Source organism: Octopus sinensis, linkage group LG4, assembly GCF_006345805.1.
Source record: "Octopus sinensis linkage group LG4, ASM634580v1, whole genome shotgun sequence".
NCBI classification, from domain to species: domain Eukaryota; kingdom Metazoa; phylum Mollusca; class Cephalopoda; order Octopoda; family Octopodidae; genus Octopus; species Octopus sinensis.
In genome coordinates, this window is record NC_043000.1 from 164,116,547 (window position 1) to 164,143,511 (window position 26,965).

General features: G+C 40.2%; 1 protein-coding gene across 1 annotated transcript in view; it reads right to left on the reverse strand.

Annotated features, from left to right (window-relative positions):
• The window catches only part of LOC115211120 (transforming growth factor-beta-induced protein ig-h3), a 79,317-nt gene extending 52,772 nt beyond the window's left edge, over positions 1-26,545 (reverse strand). Inside the window, exons 1-4 of the mRNA XM_029780055.2 lie at positions 26,101-26,545; positions 20,319-20,490; positions 7,241-7,347; positions 5,043-5,212 (exon numbers count right to left, since the gene is read on the reverse strand). Of these exons, the coding sequence (XP_029635915.1) occupies positions 5,043-5,212; positions 7,241-7,347; positions 20,319-20,490; positions 26,101-26,271 (620 nt within the window). The 5' untranslated portion in view covers positions 26,272-26,545. The remainder of the gene's footprint in view (positions 1-5,042; positions 5,213-7,240; positions 7,348-20,318; positions 20,491-26,100) is intronic.
• Positions 26,546-26,965: the final 420 nt, after the last annotated feature.

Consider the following 26,965-nt stretch of genomic DNA (forward strand, 5'->3'; position numbering starts at 1 on the left):
TACTTATTCTATCAGTGTCTTTTGTCAAACCACTAAGTTACAGGGACATAAACACACCAGCACTGGTTTTCAGGCTGGTATGTTTATGTTGTCACACACACACACACACACACACACACACACACACACACACACATACATACAATGGGCTTCTTTCAATTTCCATCTGCCAAATCCACTCATGGGGCCTTGGTCAGCCCACTGCTATAGTAGACACTTGTCCGAGGTTCAATGCAGCAGGACTGAACCCAGAACCATGTGGTTGGGAAGCAAGCTTGAAGAGAACTGAGGTTGACAGTCTGGAACACCAAAACAGGCAACCCAGTTTGTGATGAAGGTACAGGTGATATCCTGTGTTTCTGTGCTGCGTAGAGGTGTAGCCTCAAGCCAACAAGTGGTCCACCATGGTTAGCAAGTATGAGCAATATTGTAAAGGCGATAGTGGGCCAATAAACGTCAACGTTGATATGGCTGAAACAAGCCTGTTGAGGTTCATAGGTGCCAAGAGATACTTTGGTATGCTCATGGATTTTGGCTTGTTGACAAGGGATACAGGTTTTGGTTCACTCCCCAATTTGCTTAACCATACCATGCCAGAATAATTTGCAGGACATCAGGCATCATGTGGCTCTGATACCCAGATGGAAAAACTCATGAATGACATCAAAAACTTTCCATGGAGGACTGGCTGTGGCTTCCTGGTGCAGTCATTGCAAAGTAAGGTTGTTCTGTTGGAGCTGAAGTGCACATCCTGCAAGGAAAGGGAGGTGATGGCAGTGTAGTAGGCCCCGATCTCATCATTTGTTCGTTTAACTGCAGCCATAGCCTCATAATCAAGACCTTCTGTTATTAAAGCTATGTAGATGTCAGAGTAGATAGGGGCTCTGTAAAGTGCATCAGCAATTGGGTTGCTTTTTCCAGTTATGTGTTGAATGATAACTGTCACTGCCTACAAGCAAACCATGGCTCTGACAGCTGGCCCATGGCGAAGGTGAGTTGTTTATGTTCTATGAATGCTGGGTTGTGTGACCTTCAAGAAAATAAGGTAAGTGGTGGACACCTAGATGGGCAGCTAGTAGTTCCCTGTCAAAAGTGCTACATTTCTGTTCAGATAGTTGTAGTTGTCAACTGAAGAAGGCTAGAGGTCACCACTGACTGTTGATGTATTGTTCCAAAACACCTCCAGTGGTTGTGTTGGAGGCATCGACTGTGAGCACAGTTAATGCTGACATATGAGGATAGGTAAGCATGGTTGTTTTAGCAAGAGCTTCTTTTGTGGATTTGAAGGCCGAGGTTATTGCACTATCCCACACCACCTGTCTTTTTGAATTTTCTCCTAATGGTGCCTTGTACAACAGAATGCAACAATGATAAAAGTTTACCATACCCACAAATTGGTGCAGAGCCTTGCTTGTGGGGCATGGAAAGGACAGGATAGCTTTCACTTTTCCTGGCAGGAGTGAAGTGCCAACACCTGTGATGTGATGCCCAGGAAGTCAATTTCCTTAAACCAAAGACACACTTGGCATGGTGGACTACCAAATTATATTGTTCAAGTCTATAAAAAAAGATCACTTGGTGCTTCTTGTGTAGCTCTGCATTTTGCAATAAGGATGTCATCCAGGTATGCAAAGACAAAATGTCATCCAGGTATGCAAAGACAAAATGTCATCCAGGTATGCAAAGACAAAATCTAGATCTATGCACACAGTATCCATCAAGTGTTGGAAGAATCGTGCTGCATTTTTCAGGCCAAAAAGTGTATGTAGAAATTCTTACAGCCCAGAAGGAGTAATCACAGCAGTCTTCGGCACATTGCCATCTTATGCTGGTATTTGGTGGTAATCTCAGATGAGGTTGACCTTTGAGAAAACTAAGCATCCAGCTAACTGGGTTAAGAAGTCCTGTATATGCAGAGTGGGAATGCAGTTGGGTGTTGTGTTCGTTTGTGTTGAGATGTTGATAATGCTTGATCAGTGAACCATCATCCCAAACTATCTATATTGTTAAAGTCAACCTTTGCAGTAGCAAGTTCGTCAGGCGGCAGACAATGTGCATGGCTGTGCACTGGAGGACGAGTAGGATCTCTCTTTCAAAGTGGCATATTTGTGAGTAGCCAGGAGCCAGGTTAGAATGCCGAGCACCCTTGTTGCTGTGTCCAGTGCTGCTGTTATGTATGAGTACTTCATGAGGTTTGAGGTGATCCTCCTTATGTTGAACTGTGCTTCAACTTGTGTGAACCATACCTAAGCCCGCTTCAGCCAGAATTGTGGGAGCTTCAGAGTGGTGGTGTTCTCACTTGCCCCGCTTGCATGTTTTCTATTTTAGAGGTCACCACTTATAGCTTTGTTAAGCTATACATAAAAATAAGAAGAAACAAGTGTTGAAGTATCATTTATTCCACTTCAATCCTCTCCACTGTGAGGGAGAGTACGGTCAGCCATTTAATCCCCCTGCCCGATCAGAAGTCCCTTCCCTGCAGACCATCTCAATGGCTAGCTGCAGCAATGATCCCTGTCTACAGTTTGTCTGTTATGAGTGCATGGGTAGTACCCTACACCCTCGTTCAAGAGTTCCATGTTCTTGAGGAGCGTGAAACCACCTTTTAGGCATTATTGTTACCAGGTCTACTCTAACCTGGAGTAGTACCACTTGTCAAGGCCCCAGCATATTAGGGCTTGCCTACCTATGCATGTGAAGACTGGATCCAGTAAACTCTGTGTCAGAAACTTTCATGGTTCAATAGAGGGGAAGGCAGCTGCAGCAATGCACTGTGCAATGCAGAGAGCAATACGAGGCAAAAGTAAGACATCTTGATCATCCACTGCATTCTTCTCCATTCCTGTCCATCCCAACTTGGTCTGGCCACTGGATTGAAGAAGGTTACAGATGAGACAGTGAGGGTGATGATGAACAACTCTTTTTCCCTTTAACCCTTTCGTTACCAACCTGGCTGAAACGGGCTCTGGCTCTGAGTACAAATGTCTTGTTTTCCATAAGTTTTGAATTAAAGTCTTCCACCAAACCTTTGTCACAATTTATGTTCCTAACACTAGCTGAATGATAAAGTTATTTTACTAAATTCTTTGTTATATTCAAAGTAATTGAAAGAAACAGAGAATCTCAAAATAAATACAGTAACAAAAAGGTTAAACAAAATCACTACCCAAGTTATCAGTTATTCATAAGGATAACGAGATGGTCCACACAGACAGACAAACATACAGAGATATTCTGATTTCTGAGATGCTTCTATCTAGGACTGTAAAGCTTCATTGGCATCTGTTGGATATATGTTAAGAGATCATTTTTCAGGTAGGGAGTAGAAGTATTGGGGTGTTTCTTTCCTTGGACTCTAAAACCAAGGTCTTGAAAAGGGAAAACTTGAAGCAATATGAGAAAGAATAAGACCATAAAAGCCAAGACAAAGAAAAAAACATACAATTGGAATACTTTGCTATCATAGAATCTACTGAACCCTAAAAGTAAACCCTGAAAATTAAAATCAAAGAATGGCTGATTTTCCTGGAAAGTGAAATTATAAAAGAACAAAAGTATTCAATAATGAGAGTAAAGGTAAATAATGAAGAATCCAGTGGCAGCCAGATAGAAATAAACATCCAATATGAGAAAAGCATTAAAAGAATGAATAAACAACACATTAGTACTCATTGTAGGCATTGTTGTGTAGTTAAAAGGTTCATTTTGCAACCATATGGTCTCAGGTTCAATCCCACTGTGTGGCAAAATGTCTTCTACAACAGTTTTGGGACAACAATTGCTTTGTGAGTGAATGTCATAGACAGAGATTGTGTGGAAACCATAGTGTGTGTGTGTGTGTGTGTGTGGTAGAGAGAGAAAGAGAGAGAGCACTACTTGACAACTGGTGCTGGTTTGTTTACAACCACAACACCTAGTGGTTCAGCAAAAGGATTGATAGAATAAGTACAAGACTTAAGAAAGAAACAAGTACTGGAGTTGATTTGTTCAACTAAATCTTTAAGTTGGAACCTAGCAGAACTGCAACTCAAAGACCAAAACAAGTCAAAAATAAAAAAAAAAAACGTAAACAAACATGCATTTAGTGAAGTTTCCGTGGCAAAATATTTTTCATAAGGAAGAATTTGTACGATTAATAAGAGATTAATAAGATCCATTTATTCTTTCTATATAAATAAAAGAAAAAGTGAAAAGAGATTAATAAATCTTTGTATTCATCCAGAGAAACACACGATTTTTTTCTGGACTTCAAAACATGTCCAGGGTTGTCACCATGCTTGAAAAAGATCAGTTACCATCCACTACAGAACAACACGCAGTTTCTGTTAATGTAATATTTCAGGAAGGCAGCGGGCTGGCAGAATCGTTTGCACGACGGGCGAAATGCTTAGCGGTATTTCGCCTGTCTTTACGTCCTGAGACCAAATTCCGCCGAGATCGACTTTGCCTTTCATCCTTTCGGGGTCGATGAAATAAGTATCGGTTGAGCACTGGGTTCGATATAATCGACTTTATCCGTTTGTCTGTCCTTGTTTGTCCCCTCTGTGAATAGCCCCTTGTGGGTAGTAAAGAAATAAGAAACACTAGCACGCCGGACGAAATGCTTAGCGCTATTTCGTCTGTCTTTACGTTCTGAGTTCAAATCTGCCGAGGTCGACTTTGCCTTTCATTCTTTCGGGGTCGATAAATTAAGTACCAGTTGCGTGCTGGGGTCAATCTAATCGACTGGCCTCCTCCCCCAAAACATTTCGGGCCTTGTGCCTAGGGTAGAAAAGAAAAGAATATCATATTTCAGGGCTGTTTCCCCTACCTTTCTAAACTTAACAAAGCTAATGGAACGTTTTCTCCTCAATACAAAGGTTTTAATTTTAATTACTTAAGCAATTTCGGCTCACTTCAATAAGTGTGTTAGCACCAACCTAAGTATATTTCTTTTGTATGTCGGAGGCAATTCTAGGACGAAGTACTCCTCCATTCCCTATCATTCATTCAAAGATAACCATATATGGAAAATAGAGGAAAATAAAACTGTGTATACACACCTGGTTTTAACACGGCTATCTTCAGGCCGAGCCAGGTATACAATAGCTTGATTGTTGCTGGTTACTTGCAAAACTGAGTCGATGATATGTATAATTCCATTTATGGCATTGAGGTTTGACCGTATAATGCGAGCACCATTGATGTAGATTTGTTCAGTGTTATAAGAATTCTGCAGAGAAAAGATTTATGAAATGAATGAATGAGTATGTGAGTGGAGAGAAAGTAGAATGGAGAGTCGAAGGGAGAGAAGGATAGACGAAGGGAGAGAAGGATAGAAAGATAGAAGGATAGACGAAGGGAGAGAAGGAGAGAAAGTAGAATGGATAGACGAAGGGAGAGAAGGATAGAAAGATAGAAGGATAGAATGAGTGGGAGAAAGAAGTTTTGTCCTTTGTCTTTGTAACATACAAGTGTAAATTAAGTGCCTAGTAAAAGTTATTTGTTGTATTTTACAGCCGAGCAAGCAGAATGGAATGATGAGGGTAAATACAACTGAGTAAAAGAGCAAGCTCTCAATATACGAAACCTTGACCTAATTCTGATTCCTGATTGAAACCATTCCACACAATTATGGTACAAATAATCCACTACAATGACGATCCTCACATATTTACACCTTACACTACATAGCATATAATGTAATACATTATATATAGATATAGATAGATACGCAAACATACCTAGTCTTACTAATTAAGCTCAATAAACCAATTGAGAGTAAGTGGTCAGGAAGTAAGCCTTATACCTTTTGAGTCTTCCCTGTACCTTCTGAGTCTTCCTTATATTGTTTGGGTCTTTCTTGTATCTTTTGAGTCTTCCCTATACATGTTGAATTGATCTGGTGCCTTTTAGGCCTTGCCTATACATTTTAAGTCATGCCTATACATTTTGAGTCTTCCCTATACACTGGGTTTCGTAAAGTATCATTCAAAGCAGCAAGCATGACCGAATGGTTAAGAAGTTTGCTTCACAATTACAAGGCCTTAGGTTACATCACACTGAGCAAAACCCTGGACAGGGGTCTTCTACCAGAACCTTGGATCAACTCAAACCTTGTGTTAAAATTGAGAAGAAACTGGTCAGAGGTATTTAAGGTATGTAATTTTAGGGGTTTTGCTTTATTATACAATATCACACTGATTCCGCCTTATTACTGTGTTAATCCTACAATCATCATCATCATCATCGTTTAGCGTCCGCTTTCCATGCTAGCATGGGTTGGACGGTTCAACTGGGGTCTGGGAAGCCAGAAGGCTGCACCAGGCCCAGTTTGATCTGGCAATGTTTCTATGGCTAGATGCCCTTCAAATGTTTGTCAAATACTCAGTCACTTTCACCATAATTCAACATGCAAATAAGTCAATTAATCAAACTGCTGGAAAACTGGCACAAGATCCATTATTTTTATTAATCACAATAAGTTCTTTGTGAAAGCTGGACAATATTACATGCATAACAGAATATTTACAAGGTTTCTATCCCTAAATCATTAAGTACTGATCAGATGCTCTCATTAATTTGAGTGTTGAGTGTGATGTGTAATTAATTGTGCTGGTGTATGTTGCATCGTCATTTATTTTGTACATTGCAGAATGTTTATAAGGTTTTAAGTCCCACAGGAAAACTTTAGGCAGGTTTAGCATAATAAGCTGAGAGTCTCAGAATTGCTTTTAAAATTACTTCTACTTACCGACTTTACAGGATCAACTGACCTAAAATTGTAACTTTTTCCTTATTTTGTTTTGAAAAGAAGGTAGAAAATGCCAAGCAAATGTTATTTGTAAGCAGGCCAAGCCCTGATCTAGAACACTTGCAATCAAAGCTGTGACAATCACTATTTTTTTTTTCAAGCATGGTTTGTGCACAGCTACATTATGCATGGTCTTTTTTCCTTAACAAGACAGCAAAGTGTGATTTGAGGGAGATTTGGCTGCTATTTCTAGCAGTTTAAGCAATCAAAAAGTCAATGAAATTGCTTAAGTTGCTAGAAATAGCAGCTAAATCTCCTTCAGATTATAGCTTATTATTTTGGTAATGGAAGAGCATATTGCATAATGTAGTTCTGGATAAAGAATACCAAATGTGATGTTCATAGCTTCAATGCCTTTGACCAAAGTTCTGTAAAGATCAGGGCCCTAACCTGCTACTAAATAACAATCAAAAGGAATTGCTAAAAAAAAAAAAAGGTACTACTTACGGTATTTAACCTTGGTCTTGAAGTAAATAAAAGATTCTGATTTTTGCCATTGCTTGTTAGGATACCATTGTTTATTATATCAGAAGTTTGGATCTTCCTATTGTATACTGTAAATTAAAAAAAAAAACTGGAGTAATTTTCAGAGTTATTTTTTAAATGAATAGATTTTTCCAAACAAAAAAAAAACTATCAATAGGTGCAGGCGTAGCTATGTGGTAAGAAGTTCACTTCCCAGCCACAGGATTCCACCGCATGGCACCTTCAGCAAGTGTCTTCTATTATAATCTTGGGTCTTGTGAATGGATTTGGTAGATGGAAACTCTAAGTTTGTCGTGTGTGTGTGTGCGCGTGTGTGTGTGTGTGTGTGTGTGTGTGTGTGTGTGTGTGTGTGTGTGTGTGTGTGTGTTGTGTGTGTGTGTGTGTGTGTGTGTGTGTGTGTGTGTGTGTGTGTGTGTGTGTGTGTCTATGTTTGTCTCCTACTACCGTTTGACAATTGGTGTCGATTTGTCTACGTACTTGTAACTTAGCAATTCGGCAAAATAAACACCGATAGGATAAGTATCACCCTTAAAAAAAAATGTACTGGTGTTGATTTTTTCTGCTTAACCCATCAAGTAGCTGCCCAAGCATGGCCGCAGTCCAATGATTGAAGCAAGTAAACGGTAAACGATTTATGCCGTTGGTGGTTTCCTCTTTACAATGGTCAGCAGTGGGAATAGCGTATCAAGAGTTATTGCCCCTTACACTTTCAACAGTAAAGAAAACGAATGCTTTTGGGGCCTTTTTGCTTTTTCAGTTGTTTCGGGTTTAAGTTGTGCATTTTTTTTGGTTTTGTTTATAACTGAAAAACTTGGTAATTTAGATGGAATTTTTTCTTCCGAATCCATACATCAAGATTAAGTGAATACAGTTGTCTAATATCAACCTGGGATTGTTGCTTTGTAATGACTTATTTTACATTTAACAAGTAGCCTGTGAAATAATTGCAGTTGCATGGTTTGGACGGAATCTATTGAAGCAGATTTTCTAGTCAGATGCTCTTCTTATCACTAATACTCGTTTCCAAGCAAAGTGATGCTTCCTCACCTGACATACTCTCACTGAATATTGGAAATGAATGACACAGCTTGTTTGACAGAAACCACCATTTTACTACAGCTATTAAATGATGTCAAAACAAACACGTATACACACAAACACACGTATATATATATATATATGTACATATATACAGGGTGGCGAATACTCGTTATAAATATCACCACCAGTGGCCCAGCATGTATAAAAAGTCAATAGACAACATATTCATATTTCCAAAATAGAAAATTACCCTTTAACAGGTTATTTTTACATGCTAGAAATAGCAGCCACCACGGCCAAAAACCACAATTTTATAGCAAATTTCGAATTAGATGAAAAATAAAAACCTTTACCTTGTTATTTAACAGTTGAAATTTGCTATTAAATTGTGGTTTTTGGCTGTGTTGGCTGCTATTTCTAGCATGTAAAAATTACCTGTTAAAGGGTAATTTTCTCTTTTGGAAATATGTATATATGTATGTAGGTATATACACACGTTTATGAATATGTGTTGCAAAACTCCTGATGTGAAATCGTGTACTGAAACAGATGTTGTTGTATTTCAGGATGGCCATTTTGTTTTCTTTTGCCAAATATAAGAAATAGAGATAGATGAAAACATTTTTTTTTTAAAATTAATAAATCTATATAAAGGGCAGGGAAGTGTCGCTGAAGAGGTTACAGATGTCTGACGAAAGATTTCCAAAACAAATGAAGAACAAATATATAAAGTGCATGTGTTTATTTGGCAAAAAAAAAGACCATCCCATAATGCAACAATATATATATATGAAGGTGCAATGGCCCAGTGGTTAGGGCAGCAGAATCGTGGTTGTAGGATCACGGTTTCAATTTCCAGAACAGGCATTGTGAGTGTTTATTGAGTGAAAGCACCTAAAGCTCCACGAGGCTCCGGCAGGGGATGGTGGTGATCCCTGCTGTACTCTTTCGCCACAACTTTCTCTCACTCTTTCTTCTGTTGGCCTGCTCACTTAGCCAGCAGGGTGGCGTCATTTGAAGGCTAAAACAATGATATGCGCTTTGTGACCAGCGATGTGTAGCAACATCTGATAGCCTGGTCAGTCACGGTGATCACGGTGATATATATATATATATATATAGTAAAACTGGAAAAGCAAACTGTTTGTAAAAGTCACCTAATTTAGAGAAAACAGATATATTGAGTCTCTTACAGCTCTTTCTAGAATAGCCGAACATGTGGATCACCGAATTGAGTAAGGATTTCAAAGGCTGAGTATACCGTGATCAGAGATGTAAATGTGAGGGAAAGTTTCCAATTGAGGATATTAGTATATTCCAGTTTGTGAAGAAGGGGGGAAGGACCAGAGTGAAATAGGAATGCATAGGTAATATCCATGATCAAATGAAAACAAGTGACAGGTAATATCCAATAGCAGCTTCAAATGAGAATGTCCAGTTATAACCTATAGTGAAGAATAATGGAAGTTACCAGTTCCAGTTTTGAACAGAGAATGAATAAGGGTGGAATAGGAATACTATAGTCAGGAGAAAAGCCAGACAGGTGGATGTAGTAGAGGAGGTGTATATTCTTTTACTCTTTTACTTGTTTCAGGCATTTGACTGTGGCCATGCTGGAGCACCGCCTTTAGTTGAGCAAATCAACCCTAAGACTTATTCTTTGTAAGCCTAGTACTTATTCTATCGGCTTCTTTTGCCGAGCCGCTAAGTTACGGGGACATAAGCACACCAGCATCGGTTGTCAAGTGCTATTGGGGGGACAATCACAGACACACAAACATATACACACACATACATCATCATCATCATCATCATCATCGTTTAGCATCCGCTTTCCATGCTAGAATGGGTTGGACAGTTCAACTGGGGTCTGGGAAGCCAGGCAGCTGCACCAGGCTCAGTTTGATCTGGCAATGTTTCTACGGCTGGATGCCCTTCCTAACACCAACCACTCCATGAGTGTAGTGGGTGCTTTTTACGTGCCACCAGCACAGGTGCCAGACGGGTCTGGCAAACGGCCACGATCAGATGGTGCTTTTTATGTGCCACGGCACGGGGGCCAGGCGAGGCTGGCAACGGCCACGAAACGGATGGTGCTTTTTACGTGCCACTGGCACGAGGCCAGTCGGAGCGGCGCTGGCAACGGCCACGAACAGATGGTGCTTTTTACGTGCCACCGGCACGAAGCCAGTCGGGTCGGCGCTGGCAACGGCCACGTTCGGATGGTTCTCTTATGTGCCACCGGCACTGGTAAGTAAGCTGCGATTTCCATTGATCGATTTCGATTCTGATTCTCACTTGCCTCAACAGGTCTTCACAAGTAGAGTTTTGTGTCCCAAGAAGGGAAGGTATGCATAAGTGGACTGGCTACATCCCGTGTAGAAGGCCACGGGTTATGGTCTCATTTGTCCTGCCGGGTCTTCTCACGCACAGCATACTTCCAGAGGTCTCGGTCTCTAGTCATTTCCTCAGTGAGACCCAAAGTTCGAAGGTCGTGCTTCACCACCTCGTTCCAGGTTTTCCTGGGTCTGCCTCTTCCACAGGTTCCCTCAACTGCTAGGGTGTAGCACTTTTTCACACAACTATCTTCATCAATTCTCGCTACATGTCCATACCAGCGCAATCGTCTCTCTTGCACACCACATCTGATGCTTCTTAGGTCCAGCTTTTCTCTCAAGGTACTTACACTCTGTCGAGTATGAACACTGACATTACACATCCATCGGAGCATACTGGCTTTGTTTCTTGCAAGCTTACGCATATCCTCAGCAGTCACGGCCCATGTTTCAATGCCATGTAGCATGGCTGTTTGTACACACGCGTCATACAGTCTGCCTTTTACTCTGAGCGAGAGGCCTTTTGTCACCAGCAGAGGTAAGAGCTCTCTGAACTTTGCCCAAGCTATTCTTACTCTAGCAGTTACACTTTCAGCACACCCGCCCCCGCTGCTGACTTGGTCACCTAGGTAACGGAAGCTATCAACTATTTCTAGTTTTTCTCCCTGGAAAGTGACAGAAGTTGGTCTCAGAGCATTTTCAGTGTTTATTGCTCCTGAGCATCTGCCACATACAAAAACTATTTTCCTAGTTAGCCTTCCTTTGACATTGCTGCACCTCTTATGTGTCCATAGCTTACACTTGGTGCATCTTATAGAGTTCCTACCTACGCCTTTTCTACAGATCCAGCAGGGCCATCTACCTGAAGGCGTATATATATATATATATATATATATATATATATATATATAATATATATATATACATATATACATATATACGATGGGCTTCTTTCAATTTCCGTCTACCAAATCCACTCACAAGGCTTTGGTCAGCCCGAGGCTATAGTAGAAGACACTTGCCCAAGGTCCCATGCAGTGGGACTGAACCTGGAACCATGTGGTTTGTAAGCAAATTTCTTACCACACAGCCACTCCTATGCCTATTAGTTACTATAGCGGGGGTGGGGGTATATTAGTTACTATTGAGGGTGGGAGTATACTAGTAAAAAGAGGTTAAGGGGAGCATGTATAGAGACAGGTAAAGGAATGTAGAATAGTAGATGTGATGATGCCAAATGACCACCAAGTCTGACCAGAGTTGGCAAAAATAGGAAGGATGGGGTAGTGATGATAATAAAGTGGTTGTAAAAGATAATGAAGATCTCAAGGTGAAGTGAGGGGAGACTTGGGACAGGCCAAATTATAGTGATGCTAGAAATAGATGCTTATAATACTAAATATGAAATATAAAATTTTAAATTCTAGGGTCCTACAATGAAGGCAATAGAGTGTTAATGGACAATAGGAACTACAAAAAATGTAAAGACCCCCTTTGATCATGGGATTGCAACACCAGTTATCAAGCAGTGGTAGGGGACAAACTCAGACACAAAGTCACAGTACATATATACTTACATATAATACAGAAAATGTAGAAAAGTACATTTTTTCTTACAAGTATGCATACAAGAAAATATACACAGAAAAGAGAAAAGAATATAAAAATATAAAAAAATAAAATTAAAAAATAAAAATAAAAATTATATATATATATCTATATAAACTTAGATAAACTTAGATATGTTTCAACCAAAGATTGGTCCAGGCCATGTCTAACTTAATAGCACCACCTGATAGGATTATTCAAATCCTGTTTAAGTCAAGTTTTGTTTATGGTCCATTCAAGTAGTGAGTTCTTGTTGGGTGAGTTGTATCCAATTATGGGTGGCTTATCTGGTATTCTTTGAAGGAATCTATCCAGACTCCGTTTAAAGTTGATGGGATCCTTTTCTTCTTTGATCTCTTTCGGGACAATGTTAAATAGGGCAGGGCCTGTTGAGGAAAAGAAATTATGTTGCAGTGTACATGTATGCTGTGATCTTGAATTGGGCAGGGGACGTATGGCCCGTGGTTCCAGTCTTGGATGAACCTTGAAGCTAATGTTCAGGTCGTTTGGGCAAAGTTGGTGGTATATTCTCCACATCGTACAAATGATGTACCGCTCACGGCGACGCTGGAGGGAGTAAAGTTTCAAGGCTTTAAGGCGATCCCAATAATCGAGAGCAGCCATGCCTTCAATTCATTTAGTGAGAGCCCTCTGGGGTGACTCAATCCTCGTGATATTTTGTCTTGTATGGGGAGACCACAGTGGGCAGCAGTATTCAAGGTGTGGCCGTACAAAGGAGGAGAAAAGTGGTATGATGACACCTTGTTCTCTGGACCGGAAAGTTCTTAAGATCCAGGAACTCATCCTACGAGCTATATCGACCTTCTTGTTGATGTGTGCACTCCAACTGAGATCGTCATCAACAATTACACCCAGGTCTCTGATATTGTTAGAGGCTGTGAGCGGTTCCCCTGAAGGAAGAGAGTATGGTTGTTTTAGTGAGGAATTTCTTCCAAAATGCATCAGCTCAAATTTTCCCTCATTCAGTTGCATTTTGTTTCTGTCTGCCCATTGACTCACAGCATATAGATCAGACTGGAGTTGAGTTCGGTCTGCTTCTTCATTGACGATTTGCTGGAGCTTAGTGTCATCAGCAAATATTTTCACTTTGCAGTAATGTACGACACTGGAAAGGTTGTTTATGTAGATTATGAAGAGTAGCGGACCCAAGACAGTCCCCTGGGGGACACCGCTGGTGACTTTTGCTGGGCTTGAGTGGACTCCATCAACTACAACATGTTGTGTTCTATTCGCCAGGAAATACTTGGTCCAGTGTGGAACTTTTCCGCGGATTCCAACATTTGCCAATTTTGAGAGTAGGATATTATGGTCTACCCTGTCGAACGCTTTACTGAAGTCAAGATATATGACATCAGAGTTCGAACCTGTTCCCAAGGCTTTGAGTACATCTTCAATGTGGTGTAAGAGTCCCTGCCTCAGCGAAAGCCATGCTGATTTGCATTTAGGAGCTTGTGGGTCTCCAGGAAGTCAGCTATCCTTGATCTTAACACTCTTTCAAACACTTTAATGATGTGGGGGGTGAGTGAGATTGGGCGATAGTTGACTGCGAGGGATCTGCTTCCCTGTTTGAAAACCGGGATGACTGACTGGGATAGAAGCTGTTTCGGTATATAACCTGCGTCTAACGAATTTCTCCAGAGGTTGGTCAGAGGGACTGCAAGTTGGTGTCTACATTCCTTCAGGAGACTAGCGAGGAATCTATCAGGGCCTACAGCAGAATAGTATTTGACCTCATTTATTGCTGCTGTGATGTCAGTGGCAGTGAAGGTTATGTCTGAGATTTTATGTTGGGAGTCAACTTCGTTCGCTTCTCTTGCGTCAATATCAGTGGGAACACTAAAGACAGAGCAGTATTGTTTCTGCAGTATTTCTGCCATTTCTTTAGCATCATGTTGGGGAATGCCGTTATCATCAATCAATGGCCCAATGGGTGAGACAGTGGTTCTATGCTTATTTGCATAAGAATAGAACACTTTTGGGTTCTGTTTGATGTTTTTGATTACCCACTGTTCCTCCACAGCTCTTTGATTTTCAATGGAGGTTTTCATGTCGTTCTGTAGATGAAGTTTTTCCAGCTCTAGCCTTTTCATTGTTGTTGAATGTGGATGTTGTGTGTGGGAATATTTTAATTGGTTGATTTTGTTTGTTGAGTCTTTTGATGCGCCTGATGAGTGTTTTTTTCTTTTTAGGGAGCCGGTTTCTGTTTGTGTTAGTAGATTTCGTGGGAGCGTGTTTAGCGCATGTATAGGTGACAATGTTTTCAAAGTGCTGCCATGCGGTCTCAGTATGGGTGGAATTGAGAGTAAAAGACCAGTCGATGGAAGACAGATCCTTTCTGGTTGCTCCCTAGTCCGCTTTGTGGAAGTTTATGTTGTCAAATGAGTGCCATGGAGTGGGATTGGCTGGTTTGGTTTTTATATGTCGGGAATTGAAATTGCAGAGTATCATGTCGTGGTCTGAGAGGAGAGTTTTTTCAACTGAAATACTGTGAACGAAACTAGAGTGATTGGTCAATACCAGATCCAAGATCGTTTTATTCTGTCTCGTTGGTTCGAGGACTAACTGAGTCAGGAAGTATTCATCCATTAGATTAAAGAGCAGTTCTGCTGCTGCTCTATCTGATGTAGAGCATTTGCCTAACTTCAGAGTATTTGTGGGCCAGTTCACATGAGGGAGGTTAAAATCACCCATCACTAGTATGTTTCCGGAGTTGCACTTCCGAAGGAAGGACTTGACTTTGCTAAAGCACTCTTCAAAGCACTTTAGAGGTGCTTGGGGAGGCCTGTAAAGACCAACAATGATTATGTCCTTGACCTTGCTGAATAATGATACAGATTCACAATAGCCATTGGAAAATATGTCCTTGGCATCAAGTGAAAAGGAGTCATGGATAAAGATGGCTGTCCCTCCCTTATTTCGGTCTGTGCGATCCGCACGAACAATGGTGAAATCTTTTATTTCCACCTTGGCGTCCATATGGGTGTTGTTCAGGTGAGTTTCAGTAAGGATAAAGAAAGGGAAGCAATGTGCCGTTTTGGCAAGCCAACTCTCTATATATGGGATCTTCCATTTTTGAGCAATAATTGATGGGTTGATGCCTCGTACATTTAACAGGAATGTCGAGGTAAGGGGAGTTTGATGTTTGCCTTGTTCTAAGTTGTGTTTTATGTTGCTCAGTTGTATATATATGTATATATAAAGGCAACAAGGAGGAGGAGGACAAAAGGAAGGAAGAAAGAAGGCAAAGAAGGGGAAGGAGAAGAGAAAAAAGTAAATAAAATCAAGAAAAATATATAAATAAAAATAAGATTAATAGTAATTGAGAAGAATGGAAAATTTAGGAATGATCAGTATTTTTGTGTTCTGGTCAAGAGTTGGCCTGTGTGGTGAGGGTCAGCCATTCAATTCTCAAAGGTGGGATGGTGCATACACACACCACACACATGCATATATACACGCATACACACACATATATACACACACATATATACACACACATATATGTTTATACATATACACATGCATATACACACACTCTCATACATACATATATATATCCATATATACACATGTATACAAATATACATATATACATGCACACACATATACATATATATATGTATATAAATATATATATGTACACACACATACATATATGTACATATATATGCACATGTGCATACATATGTATATATTCACACACACACATATATATACATACACCTGTACATATGGACACACTAATATATCTACACACACACACACACACACACACACATACACACATATCACGGTTATCAATTGCACTACGGAGGAACCTCTAGGTGACTCTGATCATGCTATGATCATCGCCAATCTGGCTCTTGCGGGCAACAAACACCTGAACCATCTCCAATCTGCTTCCTGCGATTGGAAGAGAGCAGATTGGAACCTGTACCACACTGAACTACAGTACCCAAACTGGCGTGAATTCTACAACTCTGGAGATGTGAATACTATACTCCAGAGTATCCTGGACTCAATATGGGCAGCATGTGCAGCATCAGTGCCACGTAAACAAAAAAAGAAGAACCGCCCCAAAAGGGCAATTTGGGAAACTTCAACGGTCCGACTTGCCAGGAAGGAACGTCGGACTGCTGAACGGGAATACAAGTTGCATAAATCAGACACCAACAGAAAGAAGCGGAATAAATCTTCCAACCATCTCAAGCAAGTGACAAAAAAAGCAGTGCTTGAATTTGAACAGTGCATAGCAGCCAATCCTGACAGCAAGGTTTTCTGGAAATATGTGCATTCAAAGCAGAGACCTCACTCTCCAGTGGGCCCTCTTCGCAACCCTCACACAAACCAGATCACTGACGACCCCAAGGAATGCGCAGAACTCATTGCCGAGTGCTATGCAAACATATTCACTGTTGAAAATCAAAATGTACCATCTTCACCATCACTAACAGCAAACTCCATAACAACTATGGAATTTACACCTGCAATGCTGCGACGTCACCTTCAAAATAAGCGCAACTATGCCTCCCTTGGTCTCGATGGAGTTACATACCTGCTTCTCAAACGTGGCAGGCACTTCCTTTTACACCAGCTTTCTATTTTCTTCCAGTACTGCCTCAACAATGGTGCTACTCCGGAACAGTGGAAAACTGCCAGTGTCATTCCTCTGTTCAAAAAGGGCGACCGCACATTACCTGTCAACTATCGCCCAGTCAGTCTCACTAGCTGTATTGCAAAACTGATGGAATCGTGTGTCAGAGAAACACTCTGGAACTTCTGGAGCTCTCACAGTCTCATCCGACCCTCACAATATGGATTTGTCCCTAACTCCAGCTGCAGTGATCAGCTTGTCGAGTTCCTTGAGGACATTACTCAGATCACTGACAGTGGCTCATGGGTGGATGTTGTCTACCTTGACTTTGCTAAGGCTTTCAACTCTGTGCCACACAAAAGGCTTATGGTGAAACTCTCTGCAATGGGTGTGGGGGATGACCTTTTTAACTGGTTGAAATCCTTCATCCTCAGCCGAAAGGAGGTAGTCACAGTTCTAGGACAGCACTCTACACCATATGAGATGTCATCGGGTGTACCACAGGGATCTGTCCTTGGTCCCCTCCTGTTTGTGGCATACATTAATGACATAGATGCCAATTTAAAGAATGCCACAGTATTGAAATATGCAGACGACATCAAGCTGTACCTTGAAATCAAGAGGACTGATCCTGATGTCTACAACTCTTTCCTGCAATCAGACCTAGACACAATGCAGCAATGGATCACAGAGTGGCAACTGAAACTAGCTGTGGACAAGTGTACCACCATGCATTTTGGGAGAAAAAACCCTGCGTCCACATACTCCCTCCACAACACTGATATCAAGAAATCCTCTTGCGAGCGTGACCTAGGCATCACTGTCAGCAGTGATTTGCGTTGGACAAAGCATATCTCTAAAATTGTCAAGAAGGCCGAGGGTGTCTTGGCATCACTCAGCAAGACTTTTGTTAGCCGCTCTCCAGCCATCTATTTAAAACTGTATACAGCTATGGTACGACCGCACTTGGAATTCGTATCATCAGTTTGGAATCCCTATCTTGCTCAGAACATTGACCTCCTGGAATCTGTCCAGAGACGTGCAACCAAACGCATACCCTCCATCAGACACCTACCATATTCTGAGCGCCTTGTTTCCCTGGGCATGGATTCACTGAAGCTCCAGCGTCTGGCGACGGACTTGGTAAACACCCACAAGGTTATCAACCACCTCACCAACAACAACACTGAACACCTTTTTGATCTCCATGTGTCTAACACACGTGGACATGCCTACAAAGTCAGAAAACAGCACAGCTCCCATGACTTTCGGAAACATTTTTTCACGCTCAGAGTTGCTGAAGCATGGAATAAACTGCCTGCGTCAGTTGTTGACTGCCATGACACTGCATCCTTTAAGGCCCTCATGCTTCCCGAAATCCGTCGAAACTACACCTGATTATATATACACTTTAGATGAGTTGTAGTGCACCTGAGCACTGTACACAATTATTATTATTATTTTTTTTTTTTATTATTATATATATACATACATACACAAATATACATATATATACATACAAAAACACACATCCAAGTACATGATGGTCGTCCACACGTGACCGAAGGAGACCATTGCTTACCTTCAGGAACATTGTGCGCTCTAGGATTAATATTTTGTATTTGCAGCTCCGTTGGTGGCTAATGAGGCCTGCTCTAAACAAGCACACACGACTGCAAACATTGCAGACCAAGCTTTCCCCATTCACTACACCAGCCATGTGCTTCTGGGCAGTACACTTAAGTTCTTCATGCAGAATACATACTCTCTCAAAAGTGTTGAACCCCTCCTTAACCTGCTTCCTCCATCTGTGGCGATGACAGGCATTGTTCTCTCAGTCAGTGTCCTGCATATCACAGGCCTTTAACGAGGACTTGACACAGTCCTTAAATCACAGCCTTGGTTTCTGCTGGAGTCTCTTTCCATTCACAAGTTCCCTGTATAGCATCTGCTTAGGGATCCTGCAATCTTTCATTCTAATAAAGTGTCCAGTCCAACGTAACCGGTGCCTGTGCACCATCGCCTCAATACTCAAGATATCAGCTGTCCTCAGGTCCTGTATTTCCTCCGGCTCTTTATGTTCTGAGTTCAAATTCTGTTGAGGTCAGCTTTGTCTTTCATCCTTCTGGAGTCAATTAAATGAAGTACTAGTCAAGCTACTGGGATTTAAGATATTGTCTAACTCATTCCACTTCAAATTACTGGCCTTGTGCCGAAAGCAGAAACTATTATTATTTTTGTTATTCTCATCATCATCACCACCACTACCAGCACCGCTATCACCTTTTGTTATAAACATAATTCATGAGTTTCAAATGTAATTTTATATTGACAAACTTCAATACTTTACATTCAACTTTATGAAGAATGATAAAAGGAAAGAGAGAGAGAGAATACTCAAGCCTTATACTGAGCTGGTACATTAATTATTGACTCAATTATACCAATTATTCTCACCCACTCTTGTATGATGTGAGTAGTCATGAATCTCTCCTCCACACCAAGAAATCTGTTCAGACTCTTTCTTTCATACAGAAACCTTTTATCATTTACCATAAAACTGCTGCCTTCTCTTCTGTAGCTCCACTAAGCCATTAGAGTTCTTAGTCTTGTGAGCATCCACAACACTCTGTAAAATGGTTGGCATTAGGAGAATCTAGCCATAGAGACCATTCCAAAGCAGATAGACATTGGAGTTCAGCACAGTTCCCCCAGCCAGCCAGATCCAGTCAAACCACTCAATGCATGTCAACATGGAAGATAAACATTAAAAGATGATGGTGATGGCAGTGGTGGTAAATCCTTCATTTTTCTAAGCTAGTCACAGACGAAAGAAGACATGGGAACCTTTGCAAGTCCTCCAAATGCAGTGAGATTGATGTGGTTACTTGATATTCTAATTGAACAACTCTAAGTCAATGCTTATAGAAAACACTGACTGGAGAGTGAATTCCAAAGAATTACGGTTGCGTAGGTAAACTACTATGTGTGCAATCTAGGAGATGAGGCACAGTAAGGGTGAGGGATGCGCATCTAGAAAGTTCAAAGGGGAAGGGACGTTTGTTGCAATAATAGAGGAGATTGAGAGAGAAAACTGAGTGTTGCCAATCAGTAAGATACAGATTTCATACAGAGTCCAACGTATGTGTGCATACCCACAACACCATTCTGGAACATAAATTAACATGGAATTTTGTGCAAAGGTTTTCATTTAGATCATTTCAAAACATGAAATTTATATCACAAATTCAGGGACAATCTCAGGGAGTTTCGTATCGAAAGGGTTAATATATTCATGGAGTCAACCAATTTTATAGGAAGGGTAAAGTGAGTCACTAATTGCTTGTAAACTACTGATTAAATTTACCTTTCCCTTCCACTGGCACTTAGTCTATTAACACACACTCATTAGTTTTAAGCTTAAGTTAAATTTTGTTACCTGTAAAGAATTTCACAAAATATTCCAAATCTGTCTTAGTCATAGATTCAATACTGGCCTTGCGCTCAGGTGGAAGTTCAAAATAGGCTTTGTCGGTGAATGCAAACACAGTTCTGGCAATAGAGCTTGTGAAGCTCTCTTCTATGTTTGCCTTTTGTATTAAATTTGCAAACTGCCAAAGAAAAAAGAAAAATGCATTTATGTATGTATATATATATATATATATATGTATATATATATATATATATATGTATATATATATATATATATATATATATATATATATATATATATATATATATATATATATATACAAAATCAGAAAATGGAGAAATACATCTAAATCATTAATCAACTACCAGATAATACCCAATCACATACTTTATTGAACCACTACATAAGAACATTAAGGTTAAACATAAAAATATATAACAAAACAGCGTACATGAATGAGTGTTATCCCATGGAGGGTTGAATTTGCAACCCCTATCTCAATTTATATATATATATATATATATATAGATTGTTTACAGGATCCAATAGAAGTGAGGTATTTTAATAACAAAGTCACCAAGATAGAGTCGAGGGTAGCATACCTGTATATCAACAGTGTGTATGGACACTTATATATTTACTAAGCATATATAGATTTGGCCTTCCAGTTATGCATGCATCCACAAACCAAATACATCCAATGTATACACAAGATCACGCAAAAGTATACTCTGGCATGCAGTCTGCAGGTCTTTATGTGATATAGTATAAATAATAACACAAATGGGCGAAGGTTCACTACAGCTGTTTCAGACATGTTTTTTTATTGATAAACAAATCAAATGCATCACGTGAAAACACTGTTTCCTTCTTATTTGTTCATCAATAGAAAACTAGCCTGAAACAGCTGTAGGGTGTGTGTGTGTGTGTGTGTGTGTGTGTGTGTGTGTGTGCACTATTGTACGAGTAATTTGCTGTATGAGCTGAGGCTCGAGTGGATTTTTGTCTTGAAGTGATTTTCATACAAGCTATCGCTAGTCGGCGGCTCTCAGCTCGCATTCGCTCTGCCAACTTGTCTCCGCTCGCACAGTTCACGTGTTGTTTATCTCGCAGAGGCAGCATTCTTATTGCGCTTTTCCCAATGTTTTTGTTTAGTTTTGTGCACTTTTTGTTATTATTTTATAATAATTAGTTGTGTTGGCCATGAATCCTAAGAATGTTAGTGCAAAGGACAGTGCCGAGAAGAAGGAAAAGCTGATCCCGGTAGAATTGAGGGAATCATGGATAAACATGAGAGAGGAGTGCGTGGAGTGGACAAAGCGCGTCGACGATCTGCACCATCCTGAAGAAAAAGGACGGGATCAAGGCCGTTACAACAGCAAAGGGGGGTCTCCAAGCTCTCTAAGCAATGCACACCTGTCCACGAAAGGAGAAATTGCTTCTCCTGTGGATCAACGAGAAGTAACTTGCAGGGGATACAATTACGGAGACCATCATCTGCGAGGAAGCACGAGCGCTGTATGGAGATCTCCTGAAGTAGAACCCTGGAACATTTAAGGTCAGTCGCGGCTGGTTTGATAATTTCAAGAAGAGGACTGGTGTTCATAGCGTTGTCAGATATGGAGAAGCAGCGAGTTGTGACACGAAGGCAGTTGAAGATTTCGTGCGTGAATTCCGTCAGCTTATCGCAGCCGAGGGGTTCATCGCACAGCAGGAATTAAACTGTGATGAAACTGGCCTATTTTGGAAAGCAAATTGTCCAGAAGAACTGCATAACTGCAGAGGAGAAGAAAATGTCAGGCCACAAACCTATGAAAGATAAGCTAACTCTTTGTGCCAATGCGAGTAGAGACTTGAAGATTAAGCCGCTCCTTGTCAACCATTCCGAAAACACAGGAACGTTCAAGTCACACAGAATTGTGAAGGAGAAGCTGCAGATCATGCGGAAGACAAACGTTAACGCCTCGGTCAGCAGGCAATTCTTCTCCGAGTAGGCCAACCTTATCCTCGGACCAGCAGTGAAAAAGTATCTTCTGGAGAACAATCTTTCTCTCAAGACCCTCCTCATCCTCGACAATGCTCCAGCTCACCCTCCTAACCTCGAAGATATCCGGACGAATTTATATTTATAAAAGTTCTGTACCTTTCACGCACTAACACCCCTTTCTTGCAGCCCATGGACCAACAGGTGATTTCTAATTTTAAGAAATTGTGCGCCAAACACCTGCTTTGTTGGTGCTTTGAAGTCACCGAAAATACAAATCTAACCCTTTGTTAGTTTTGGAAGGAGCACTACAACATTGTTTACTGTCTGTAAATTATTGACATGGCCTGGCAGGGTGTAGCGAGGAGAACGCTGAGCTCTGCATGGCGGAAACTGTGCTCTGACTGCATATCCGAAAAAGACTTGGAAGGGTTTGAGTCTGAAACACCTGTGGTCGAGAAGAGTGTCTCTTGGCAAGTCCATGGGCTTCGAGGTTGATGATGAGGACATTAATGATCTCGTCAAGGAATACTCAGAGAAGCTGATGACAGACGAACCCTTGCAGCTTCAGGAGCAGCAGCATTTGGATGTGATGGAAAGAGATTAGTTCCCCGGAGGTGGGCAGGTGTAGCGGAGAAGGCTATCTCCTCTACGAGTGACATAAAAGCACACTGTTGGCGAAGTGGCCCAATATATTTCTGAATTTGTGGGGAAATATCATCCTGAAAAGCATCTGCAGGTCGTGCAGCTGCTTCGACTTAATGATTTGGTGCATTTTCGTAACATTTTGTAAGGCAGGAGAAATCAGACTTCTCTTGATATGTTGCTAATGGAACGACCTGCAAGTGTAAAAAGTCAGGAAAGTGTGTCCAAAAAGCCTAAATTAAGTGAAGTGAGAGAGAAAACGCCAGTAATTGTTCTTCCTGAAGTCTTAATGGAAGGAGAATCTCCTTCCAAACAGTAATCATCCTCCACCTCTCCGCTCTATTGTCTTCTTCGCACACAAATCGTCTCCAAAGTAATTCAGTTAATAAAACCAGATTTCATATTTCTTTTTCATTCTCTTTTTTATAATTGTCATTTTACTTGTAACTACAGCTTTTCTGTTTTAAAACCCATAAATAAAATATTTTTGGGTGGCTTTGGTGGGCTGGAACGGATTAATTATATTGTAGTAAATTTCAATGTGGAAAATTGATTTGTAAAACGAGTAAATCGTAAAACGAGCTCGGTCGTGGAATGAATTAAACTCGTACTGCGAGGTATCACTATATATATATATATATATATATATAGAGAGAGAGAGAGAGAGAGAGAGATACATTTTCTCCGGACAAACTCTCTCACTTTCTATAAACGAATATCACTCACATTGTGTGTGTGTATGCATGTGTATAAGGAATTTCACTAGGGTGACAGTTTTTCAAAAAAGGCAGGTAAAAGATAATTTATTTTAATATATACTTTTCTGATAGTAAATCCGTTCTTTCTTACACACACACACACACACTTGGTATGGCGGGGGGGGGGGGTTAAAGATTTATATACATTTTTGGCGTAATTCTGGTTTAAGCCTATAACTCCTCATAACTATTGTATTTTGGGGAATTTTCAGACAATTTTTGCAAATGTCTGTTCTATACTTGGGAATTCATACAATTATGAAAAAAATGTTTTTTTCGATTCTTGAAATTATTTTTTAAAATTGTTTTAAATGCAGACAACCAGAATTTTTTTGTTTAAATCCCATCAAAGGACCATCAAATGTGTTTATGGGGAGAAGAATAGTGAGAATATCAATCAATACATGTAAGAGCGACAAAGAAACGAGGAAGGTAATCAAGTGGTCATGAGGCATGCTAAAAATAACAGTTAAATAGCCTTTAAATCACACAAAAAATGTTTGGTTAATGTTTACATCTTGAATTGGAAATGAAAATCAAAAACAAATATTGGAATGGGTGTAAAACAATGTGTAGGTAACGGATATGAAAAAAAAAATGCGCGCAAAGCAACGGGGGGGTGGAGAGAGGACTTCGGAAAATTCACAAGATCCGAGATTTTTCCTCATAGCTTTTAAGAAACTGGAGAATTAGTTAATGCTTATTTTCATTTCCGGGTCAAGATGTAAACATTAACCAAATATTTTTAAAATTTCACTATTATATTTAAATAAAGTTTCATTTTCTGTTAGAAAATGAAGGAAGTGGGGATTGAAATAGCAATCACCAATTTTGTCTTTTAACCTCCAAGGCTTCCCCCATCGTTTTTAAGCGCAAGAAAAACATTGGCCCAAATTGCTACCAAGTGAGAAAGATGGGGGTTGAAAAAATTCATAAATTTTAAAAGAGGCCTCTCCTATTGTTTTAAATGTGTAATGCAAAAAGAAGTGGACAGAATGAATCCGGAAGGAAGGTGAAGGGATTAATAAATTTTCAAAAATCCCTTTCTTAAAAAGCTTCCCCCCAACCTTTGCAAGAGTGTGGTGAAAAACAAATTCGAAAATCCCTGTCAAAGTGAAGAAAATCCAACTTAATAAGGAAATGCTATTCCGAAAGTCTTTGGCGGACTTTCAGAATAGCACACCCACAAAGCAATGTGGTGGAAAATTACCTGGCAGCAACAAGATACTCTGCTAGTGTGTGTGTGTGTGTGTGTGTTGTGTGTGTGTGTGTGTGTGTGTGCGCGCGCGTGTGTGTGTGTGTGTGTGTGTGTGTGCTGATACCACGTAAAATTGATTAACAATGATCGGACAGGACTATGATTGCCATACCAGGGCGGCAACCTGGCAGAAACGTTAGCACGCCGGGCGAAATGCTTAGCAGTATTTCGTCTGTCTTTACATTCTGAGTTCAAATTCCACCGAGGTCGACTTTGCCTTAACCCAGTTTCTTACTGGGTCGATCTAATCGACTGGTCCCTTCCCAAAAATTTCGGGCCTTGTGCCTAGAGTAGAAAAGATATATGATTGTCATATCGATACCATCCTGAATCCTCGTGTGTATCTAGGACAGTTGTATTTTAGACGGTCTGGGAAAACTTTAACAGCTATTTTTAGCTGATCGAGCGAAAGTGTGGGCTTCAACGAAAATATTTTAAATTCATAATATCGATGGACTGCATTAATTAAAAAAAAAATACTCGCTCACGTGTTGCTTAAGAGAAAGTTTTCTAAATAAATAACGTTTATTTCATTATAAACATTTAAAACCCCCAAGCATTAAGATTTACGTTAGTCTTAAGTCCTTTGTCTTGGTCGTAACTAATTAAGGGGGCGAGAGAAGTCTAAACTGAAATGTTATTATTATATTTTCAAATAGGACGGAAACAAAGGTAGAGGAAAGGTGTTTGAATCACTTATTACTGCCTGAATAACGTTATCTTTAGTAGCTCACAATTGTTGCTTCGAATCACAACACATACATAAGTGTGTGTGTGTGTATACTTTTGTGTGTGTGTGTGTGTGTATACTTCTGTGTGGTGTGTGTGTGTGTGTGTGTGTATACTTCTGTGTGTGTGTGTGTGGTGTGTGTGTATACTTCTGTGTGTGTGTGTGTGTGTGTGTGTATACTTATCTGTGTGTGTGTGTGTGTGTGTGTATACTTATCTGTGTGTGTGTGTAGTGTAGTGTTTGTGTGAAGCTATAAGTAAAAACAAAAATATTCAACGATCACTCAGTACTTATATAGAGAGGATATACAGGTGTGTGTGTATACACACACACACCTACACATAGACATACATACACATACAAGTGCGAGGTAAGTGTGAAAGCGAAGGTATAAAAGTGTGATAAAAACTTACTTTCGTTAAACCTTCTGCTTGGATCAGCTCTAAAAGATCTTTGTCGACGTGTACGATTGCGTTGGTATTACTTTCCACAGGTATTATTAACAGGTGAAACGAGATAAGTAAAGATGTAATTAAGAAAATTATATTTCCTCGTAGCATGTCAGCCATGATGATTGCAACCATAAACAAATAGATACATGTAGTTTGTGTGTGTGTGTGTGTTTGCGGTGGCGATGGGAAGTTGTGAAGTGGTCGTTTGAAATAGAAACGAATGATCTAAAACGTACAAAATTTAAAGACAGAAAATTCTCAACGGTCTACTCTAGCCGTACGCCGTATACGGTTTTGGTATTGCGAATACGTACTCGTCCCATCTTCTATTTTATGTATATATAGTATATACATACAGAAACACAATCGTTCGGGTCGTCCCAGTTTTGAGAGAGCAGTTGAGACGGGGGAGAGTAAACGAATGAAGAGGGGAAGAGGGAGAGTAAATTGCATCTACGTTTTGTTAATCTATTTTTTCGTGTGTAATCTCTCTTTCTGTGTGCGTGTGCGCAGGTATAGACAGAAAGATAGATCTTAGTGTAAGGATTGAGTGAAAAGCTTAGCAATATTTTGATAATTTAGTTGCTTTATTCGGCAAGTTACAATAAAAGTGGCCTAGCAGTCAAAGTAGAGGCGATAATGTTGCACGGTCTCAGGCCACCTTTCTGCCAGTTTTTTTTTTTTTTTCTACGCTGATATCAGTCCTTGTCTTTTAGTTAATGAAGCGTAGGAAGTGAGTCACGGATCGGAAAAAGTAATAATCCGAGGGAGATATTGTTCCACAATCCTAAAGTGCATAATCAGTGGTTAAGCAAGAGCTAGCTTC